The sequence below is a fragment of the Curcuma longa genome, chromosome 3, assembly GCF_044706935.1.
Source record: "Curcuma longa cultivar G26 ecotype Majalengka, Jawa Barat chromosome 3, ITB_CL_G26_1.1, whole genome shotgun sequence".
NCBI classification, from domain to species: Eukaryota; Viridiplantae; Streptophyta; class Magnoliopsida; order Zingiberales; family Zingiberaceae; genus Curcuma; species Curcuma longa.
The window spans coordinates 15,915,209-15,925,446 of NC_133863.1; the positions used below are offsets into that span (position 1 = coordinate 15,915,209).

Below are 10,238 nucleotides of genomic sequence, written 5' to 3' on the forward strand. Positions count from 1 at the left end.
ATAGGTTTTTTTTCAATTATGTTTTCACCATGCTATGTTTGCAAGTGTTACTTGTTTGATGTTTTATGAGGGTTAGGTTTCATGTGGTTTAGAAACCTAGGTTACATGATGTTAAGTTTCGGCCATGCAAGAACTTTAGGGTTTTTAAGTTAGGTGTTAACCTAGTAATGATTGAATATGCTAGGAGATGTTTTAACATGTTTTAGGATTCATTTGATTGGATCTACTTCATGTTATTTGTTTTAAAAGGTTTCGGCCAAGACATGTGTAAGAGGGGTTAGGTTATGTTTCAATCTTAACTATGTTGTCAATTGCTATGTGATGAATTCCTATCATGGTTTAAGGTTTCATGAGGTTAGATTTAAAGCTAATCAAGGGGTCCATGTTATGATAGGGTTTCGGCCAAACCATAAACCAAGGAACTTAGGTGATGTTCTAACCCTAATAAATGGTTTCAAATGTTAGAGGAACTTTAACATGACTTAGGGTGTCATGAGGTTAAGCCTAACCTAGGGTTTCAAGCTCATGAGGTTTCGGCCAAGTCTAGTAGGAGCTTAAGTGGTGTGTAAATCTAGTTAATAGGTTTAAATATCACTTGATGTTCTCTTATGATGATATAATGGATTAGGGTTTTATGATAGGTTGAGAATCTAAAGGGGACTCTAAGATGATTCGGCCAACCTTAAGAAATTAGGGTTTTGGTTGGGTCTAGGGTTTCATGTATGTTCAACCTTGAATGGCTACAATTAACTTGTTAAAGTTTCAAGTAGTAAGAATTTGCAAGACCCTAAGGAAAGAAAACCTATAAGTTTTGGCTAACCCTAAGGAAAGGTTAGGGTTTGGGTCAAATTAGGGTTTCAATAATGTTATCCATGATGTATGTTTATCTCATACCAAGGTTATGAAATGAGATCATGTTATGTTGTATCATGCTACATGAAATGATGTTTGAATGTTCACCATGTTAAATGGATGATGAAATGTTAAGGAACATTCATGATGAAAAGAAAATGAAAGCATGTACATTATGTTACTTTAATGCATGGCTTGTACCGGATCCCGAAAGGGACTCCAAGGGATGGGCACCTTAAGAACGCCCCTAGGTTGAAGTACATTGAGAAGACCTAGTTACCAAGTAGTCGAGACTAGCTATCTCGTACTCACTTGAAGGAAGGCGCGCAAAGAATGAATGGGTACAAGCCGGGGACCCCAAATAATGATGATGATGATTATGTTAATCTATTATAGTATTAAGTTTTCAAAGGCATATTAATCATTTGGTATGCATATGATTTTAATGTTAAGGTGAAAGTATGTTTATGTGCTTTATGCAAATGATAATGTGTTTCCATGCCTATGTGTTTATTATATGATACAAATGTTATGCTTGAAGTGACGATTGGTTTTTGGTGAGTAGGAAAGGAGCTTACTAAGCCTCGTGCTTATAGTTTTCTTTCTTATGTTGCAGAGCCAATTAGAAATCACTAAGCAATGGGAGGCAGCAGGACAAGGCTGACAATGATGTGTGTGATGGTGACGTGGCAGATGGTCCTGGCAATAAGAAATTTTATATTTGCATGTTAAATGTTTGGATGGTTGAATGTTTGGTTTTAAGACTTGATATGTTAAGATGTTTTATTTAGAACTGAATATCTAGACAATACATGCATAATAAGTTTTATTTATCACATATGAAATCACTGCCATGTTATAGGTTTTATGTTTTTCCGCTGTGAAGTTTTGTGGTTTTTCGTATGTGGTTAGTTGTATGAATGAATGAAAGCAAACTGTAGCGTCCGTCAAGGCCTATGTAAGGGCGGGCGTTACAGAATAACTCGAGAATTTTCTTCACTGGAATTTTCGTCGACATTTGGAGAATCCAACAAATCCCTAAAATAATGATTAAAATTTTTATCCATCGCTCTCTAAATTTTTAGTATGCAGGGGAGTTTGTGATGAAAGATTGATGAAAATATGGTGTATATATAGTAAAAAAAATGAACGTTGCTCAACGTTTCAAAAATTGAACGTTGGCAACGTTCTAGCCTCCCTAGCCTAATCTTTCTTTTATTTACTTTTAATTATTATATATATATTTTTATAATAAAGTATTTGAAATCACCGGGCAAAACTCTTTGCCCGGTGATTTCAAATCACCCATCAAGTATCCCCCTCCAATAGGGGATATTTGATGCATGGGGATATTTTTCTAAATATCCCCTCCAAATATCTCCTATTGGAGATGCCCTTACAAATGAGAATTAAATATCCTAACCAACTAGGCTATAATATTTTTATATATTAGCTAATTCTTTAATAATTAATTAATAATTTTTTAATTATATTATTATTTTTAATAGTTGAAAGAAACGTACACGAGTAAGTAATTTTTTAAAACTTTGTATATAACGGTTTGTTATACTAATATGATTTAAAGGTTAGAGAGAAAGAGTAAAAGTAATTCTGATCACCAGGAAGAGTGATTTTTTATTTTTATTTTTTAATTGAGATTGTTTGATATTTTATCAATAGTTTCGTTAATAAAGAAATAATTTCATCATTTTCATATTATATTCTTACTTTAAATTTTGAAATTTCAATCATTTTCTATTTCAATTCTTCAATTATAATGTAATGAAAAAAAAAGATTTATAATTTTGATAGGATATTCAATTTTATCGATGATAAACTTGAGAAGAAAGTTCTGATACCTAAAATATAAAAAAGTATCCGAGATGATACTTCTAAAATTTAAAATATTATTTTAAAATAGTAAAAAAATACATATACAACTTATTTAAATAAGTATAAATCATTATATATATATTCATAAATTTATAATTTTTAAATAATAATAATCTTAAAAATATGATGAATTGTAAATGGGTTGGGCAGTTAAGGTTAAAGGTAAACTTCGACGGTTCTAAATTATCGAACCGTCAAATTATCGATTTTGAACTATGATAAGTCTATAAATTAAGGAAGAAAAATCTATTTATATTTTAGTTAAAAAATATTTATCTAAATTAAACATACTTAATATTAAATGTAAATTCTTATTTTTCTTTTTTTTTTCATTCCTCCCTAAATAGCGATCAATCTGATGCCCAACATCTTTTGATTACGTTCCCCATTTAAAAGAAAATTCTTACAAATACGCCGTAGCTGGGGATCGAACCACGGATCCCTAAGTCACAATCTGAATGTCCTACCGTTGCATCATTGCCTCGGAGACTTATCATAGATATAGCTCTATGTTATTATGTTATTGACTACCGTTTCATCATTGTCTCTTTCGTTATATGTTGATTGATAGTAGAAAGTTCGACTATGAGCGTTGGATAATTTTATATTTTTAAAATTTATTTTAATGATTAATTAAAAAATTTTATAGGATCAAATTCATATCTTAAAATTAGATTTTTGAATTATAAAAAAAATAAAAATCTTTATTAGTTTCGTAACCCTAATTGACGAGGGAAAATATATTTAAAACGATTAAATAGTATTATATATTTTAAAAAATTTATTTATAAATTTTAACAAAGAATGAAACCTTTTTTTTTTTATATATATATTTTCAAATCCGGCCCACTACGCTCGGAACTCGGGAAGAGATGAAGCGGAAACTCGCTCACCTTCCTCTTCGATCTCCGATCTCCGGTCTCCGTCTCCGTCGGCAGCGGCACCACAAATCGGCGGCGATGACGACATCTGCCGACCTCCTATTCAGCCTCCGCGAAAGTTTCTACTTGGGCGCCTACCAGGTTGCCATCAACAGCAGTGACATCCCTAGCCTCCCTGCCGACGACGCCCTCGAGCGCGACGTCATCGTCCACCGCTCCCACATCGCCCTAGGGTCTTACAAGGTTGTTTCCACGTTCCCTATCACTACCCCTTCCTTTGGATCCGTTTTTGTTCGTGCGACTTTTTATCTTTCTCTGACTAGATTCTTGGGTCCTTGCAGCTTGTCATCGATGAGATCGATTCATCGGCTCCAACTTCCCTCCAAGCTGTTAAGTTGCTCTCCATTTACCTATCTGGAAGCAAGGTTTGAGTTTTCGTTCCTTTTTTCTTATGTGGAAATCATATGTTGAATTGCATAGGCCTGATTTGCAACGTTTTGGTCGTGTTTTTTTTCTATCCGGGACGCTTATGCAAAATCGAGATTCAGGTTACTCCACCTTCATGATATTTTTGTTTTAATCTCTAAATAGCAAATTTGATTGGCAAAACTAGTAGTTATCTTCTGGTATTCCAGCAGCTTTGCTTGTCACCACTTAAGAAATGTTCATAGACTAACCCAGCAATTTAATCCATGCGATTTTAGTTTTCAAATCATAAGTAACTGTAACAATGTGTAACAATGAAAACCAAATAATTTATTGTGTTGACAATATGAGCGTTTAGTAGGGAAAAAAAACAGAATCATTTTTGATGGGAGATTACAATTCTTGGCAAGCAGATTATGCTTATTCAACCACGGGAAACATATCCCTTGAACTCGATGACGACACAAGGTCTGTCTTTATTGTCATACAATATCTATCAAAATGACAAAGAATATTAATTTCAACATGCTATTTTAACTATCACAAATTTACATAATTTTGAAATTCAATGGACTCCACAGAATAGATACAAATTCTCTCTATAAATCAAATCCACTTTTGAAATGCTAAATTGTGAAAACAACTGGTGGAAAAAAGAAATTATGATTGAAGACAAGGATTGAGAAAAATTTTGAAACTAGGATGGTATTTATAATGCAGCAGTTAAAGATGCTCTTCAAGAAATTCGTTTGCCACAACTCACACTGTTTCTCTGTCAATTAGAGTGTTATCTTCAAATTATATTCCTCTCAGTTTCTACTATGTTGTGCAAAGACTACATTTATGTTTTTGCATTTCATCACTCCAAGAATTTCTCTTTGCTTGTCAAAATTTGCTCTTTGGTTGATACTCTAATTATAGATGTTTATTTTGCAAATCTTATGCTAAAAGTCATATCTAAAATTTTCAGGAATCTTTTTGATCTTTCCCCCCTTAAACATGGAGAATAGCTATTTTCATCATTTTTCAATAATAAATTCACCAGTCATGGACTCTCATTGTGCTTATTTTGTCATATTTTCAATTATTTAGGAAGATGCTATTTCAAGTATCCAGGAGTTGTTAAGTGATGCTGCAACATGCAACAATCCTGTCCTTCGACTGATTGCTGGGATCATATACATGCATGAACGAGACTATGATGAGGCACTCGAACACACCAATGCTGGAGGAACCATGGAACTGTGGGTGCTACCTTTTTTTTCATCTGGGATAAATGCCTATTCTTGTATAATTTGGTGCCTCACATGTAAGAAGTATCTGCTAGTTTGTATTCTGTTTCACTTCACATAACTATAACCTTCTCAATAAGCTCGCACGAATTGATTTGCTTGAAATCGTATGGTTTATTCATGGAAAGTTACAGAAATCACATTTAATTTCGGCCTCGAATTTCTGCTGCTTATTAAGTCCTGTATCGAGTACTGCAGCAGCTTAATAAAATTCTTCTGTTTTCATATGCTTAATAGCACTAACATTGAATATTCAAGCACTAGGGACTCTTATGCAACAGCTTCATAAAATTTTTCTTTTTTCATATTCTCAATAACACTAACATTGAATATTCAAGCACTAGGGACTCTCTTGTTGTAAATTTGGGCTCATTTGCTTTAAACAGTTGCGCTTGGAAACCATATTTCATGTAGTCAAAAACTATAATTGTTTTGACCATATAGTCCTTATATGGACCTTTAGAACAGCTAGGCTATGTAAAAATAGGTAAAGGTGGCTACTGAAGTTTCAATTCGGCTTCTTTATTGCAGCTAATCTGTGAATGGCTTCTGAATCATGACTGGATTTAATTGTTATTTTCAGGCATGCACTGAATGTTCAGATATACATTACAATGCACCGGTTAGACTGTGCTGAGGAACAACTTAAAATCATGCAACAAATTGATGAGGACCATGTGCTGACCCAACTTGCAAATGCATGGTTAGATTTGGCAGCGGTAAGGCTCATTTGTAATCAAGTGATTGCAGCAAGACATTTATTTAGTTTCATCTGATTATCTTGTGGTTCAGGGTGGTTCTAAAATAGAGGAAGCTTATCTAATTTACCAAGACTTGTCTGAGAAATATCAGATGACTGGAACAATTTTAAATGGTAAGGCTGTCTGTTGTATGCGCATGGGCCGCTTTGATGAAGCTGAATCCTTACTTGTTGAAGCACTTAACAAGGTAAATTTGAAATTTTGTGGTTTGTTTCACTAAAGAACTGTCTTTTTATGGTTTAATGAATGATAATGTAACTATTAAATTCCACTTGGAGTGGTAAATTATATGAGAACTCTGATTTCAGGATACAAAGGATGCAGCAGCTCTTGCTAACCTTGCTGTTTGCAGTCTCCACCGAGGCAAGACTTCAACAACATTTCTCGAGTAAGGAATTTATATCCTTTTTCTCAACCATTTTAATGAAATTCTTAGAGGTAAAAGCCACTGACTTGTGAATATTATTCAACTCTACATTTAGCTAAAAGCTTTGCAAAACTTAGATACCAGTGAACTAATGGCATCATTTTATGGTAGCTGGCATGCTTCACATGGTGGTTAGCACTAGCACAGTGGCACGAGCAATACCTGTTGATTACATCCCAATATGAGCCACATTAGAAAAGTCCATGCTTTGTCTGAATTGACTCTTTCGTTTGTCCATGATGTTTCTATCTTTAAATGACCCTCTTAAGCAGATTTATGGAACACATAATTAATGGCCCAAGTTATTATGACTTAAAGGGTTCAGGAGTGAGATATTAATCCACAGGAACCAACACTGGAAACATGTAACATATTTGCAGAAATAGAGATTTTAAGTGCAATTGAAAGGAACTATCATCAGGGTGGGTGAACCCTCATGGATATCAGGTGCTCACACATATCGAGTTAAAAGAGAGAGATCAAATCCAAGTGAGACGGGGATGATTCATTAATGTGGAATTTACACAAAAGAAAATGAAGAATTTTCAACTTGTGCTCTCTGAACCAAATTGGAAAGTGGTTTTCCATTATGTGGCTGTTCACATAATTCCACTCTCGGCCTATAGGACTGGAGACAAGCTAACATGCATCTTGAATTCTAGTGTGTTTTTGTTATGTTTGCCATTTCTCCTCAAATGATATCATCCTGCTTCCGATAGCTGTTAGTTACCTTGTGCTTTGATTCTGCAGTCAGCTAAAGTTGCTGCACCCACTCTATGTGCTTGCGAGGCGCCTAGTAGCACCTGAAGGAAACCTTGATAAAGCTCTTGAATCTTCTGCGTGAAACTTGACATTATCGATCACAAAAGTGATTTCGGCACCGTCTCCGCTTTATTCTCAATCCTATTTCGGTGTTGTTTTGTGATTGTAATGCTTGTTTCATCTCTATCACTAAAGAGCTCTTATGGATCTCAATGTTGGTATCCCTGCAAAGCTGAATTGTCAAATAAATATCGACTTCGAATCTGCGACTTCTCTTCGGTATATTAATTTGCATACTAGTCAGAAGCATCATTAAATACAGTTGGAACAAATGATCCAACAATTAACTAGATATCGGTGTATGATTCGACTGTTTTTTATTTGAGATTTAATGTTTTTTATGGCCTCTAGTTTCTTTTAATTTTTTTTAAAGGAAAATTTTATTCCTCTACATAGTTTCTTTTTGGTAAATATCCCTTAAAAAAACTTCTAACACAAAGCATATCTAGATGTGTCAAAATGGGTAGATTGGGTGGGGCATAGTCTAGCTTGGTCGGTCCATTTTTATGGTGTGATGGGATAGGTCTAGTTAGCTTCGTCGGTCCCATATCGAGCAAGACGGAATTAGAAATTTTATATTGGAGAAGTGAAAGATGTGTATTTATGTTGAGGGGAGGTTGTGTTGTCGTTCTTCATTCGTCTATTCTTTTTGTATTAAATTATTAAGGAGTGGTTGTTGTCTTTGATATGATGATATGTGAAATGAGGATTAGGTTGTTTGATATAATTGTGAATTATCTATTTTTTTAAAAGATATATAATCTAAATAAAAATATTTATAATTGTAGAAAAATATTCTTGTTATTTTAAAATATACATTTTAGATATTTTATTATATATATATAAATATATATAATCGGATTAAGATGTCTTCAAAAAATCAAAATCTTATCTGGTTCTGAGTCATCTAAGTAATGTATCAATAACTAAATTAGAAACTCATTTAATAAAAAACTGAAATAAATAATTTGTCACAAAAGCCAAATCGAATATTTTCAAAATATTTTTAGAAATAATTTGTCGATTCAACTTGTCTTTTTTTATAATTTAATATTTCCTCTTCGGACCACTAGTTTCCAACTAACATTAACTTAATATAAATAATCAATTTATATAGTAAATATTACAAAGGAAACCAATATAAAATAATGCACAAATTAAGAACTTAATTTATTAAAATTAATATGCTGTATATGTTTTTACAATTAAAAACTGATAAAGATGAAATAAAAAATAGCTAAAATAAACAAGTTGAATTATTCAAATATAAATTTACTAATATTTTAAAATTTGAGAACTTAATGTTTTTTTAGTGGCCATTAGTTTCCCACCGATACGGCACTATCTATTTTCATGTCCTAATCCAAACTCCTCGATACATGTGAAGATCATTTTTCTTTTTTGCAATTATATTATTTAATTACCAGCCAGCCAATAATTGATTGATATTGATTTTTTTTAATACATGAAATTATATTTTAATTGCTAATGGTTCAAATTGAAATATTAAAATATGGAGGTCAAATTTATTACTTATTATTTTTTTATATTTTATTAAATTGTTTCTCTAAGAGCACTAGTTTCCAACCTTTTAACCTCGAAATTATTAAATTTATAAAAAATTAAGAAAATTATTTCTCGAGATCTCTGCAAAATATTTTTTTCTTTTAAAAAATCTTGGTGCATATTTTAAAATTCGATATGATCGAACCATTATTTAATTATTAATCAGTAGTTGACGCATTTATATTTATTAAAAATGATTTTTAATTTGTTTTGGAATATACTTCAAGTAAAACCAATTATAAAAAGAATATTTTAATAAACCCCTCGATTATATTTTAATTTAATTATTTTTGTAAATATCGCTTAAATTTTTGAGATCTAAAAATGGACATTTATTTCAAACTAAAATTATTTAAGGAGTACTTTAAGACATTCTTTATTTTCGTTATTATTAAAAAAAGTTTAGATTTATAAAATATTAAAATAGCACGCCATCTCAAATTTTTTTCACCCTAAAATATTTTTATTTCAGCATATTATAATGGATTTGCTAAAGTTATTGTAATATAAAACAAAATTATTTCTAAAATTTTATTATATTTAAAAATGATAATTTAATTCAAATTACTTAAACTTAATTAAATTTATTTTTAATATTATTTTAATAATTTAATTTAAAATTATATAACAGTTTGGGACAGTTGTTACAACGTATAAGTAGTACAATATTAGATTTAATTAAAATTATTATTATTATATATTATAATAATTTTAATTAAGGTTTTTATAATAATATTAAATAAAAGTATTTATATAAAAAATATTTTAATATTATTTAAAATTATAGTTTTTTAATGAAAACTTATTAAAGGTTCCTCTTTTAATTTTTCTCACAATTTTTGGAGCCCACAAATTCATATTTTTAATCCATCTACTAATTAAAAATATTAATACAATAAAATATTAAAAAAAATTTCTTTAATGATAATCGTATTCAAGTCCTTACCACTTGGTCTTAAATTATTATCATGTAATCAATAAATTATTGAATGAATATTTTGTCCAAAAGTCTTAAACATTTTTATTTATCAAATTCGTCCCTATAAAATGTTAAACTAAATCTCTGTTAAAATTAATTTTCTCCCCCAAAAGTGTCAAAATCTCATTTACAAATTATTCTCCACTAAAAAAATTATATTCTAGTTCATATTTAATTATTAATCAGTAGTTGATATATATATAATTTATATTTTTTTTAAATGGCTTTTAATATGTTTTGGAAAATACTTTTAAGTAAAAACAACCATAAAAAGAATAGTTTAATAAACCTCTCAATTATATTTTAGTTTAATTAATTTTTAAAATATTCTTTAAATTT

The 10,238-nt window shown here is 30.8% G+C and overlaps 1 protein-coding gene across 1 annotated transcript; it reads left to right on the forward strand.

Moving 5' to 3' along the window:
* Positions 1-3,567: 3,567 nt before the first annotated feature.
* LOC141824933 (coatomer subunit epsilon-1-like) lies at positions 3,568-7,556 on the forward strand. Its single transcript, XM_074712281.1, has 7 exons — positions 3,568-3,869; positions 3,968-4,051; positions 5,145-5,296; positions 5,928-6,063; positions 6,137-6,292; positions 6,414-6,493; positions 7,283-7,556. The coding sequence occupies exons 1-7, from the start codon at positions 3,618-3,620 to the stop codon at positions 7,374-7,376; spliced, it is 954 nt and encodes a 317-aa protein (XP_074568382.1). The 5' UTR covers positions 3,568-3,617; the 3' UTR covers positions 7,377-7,556.
* Positions 7,557-10,238: the final 2,682 nt, after the last annotated feature.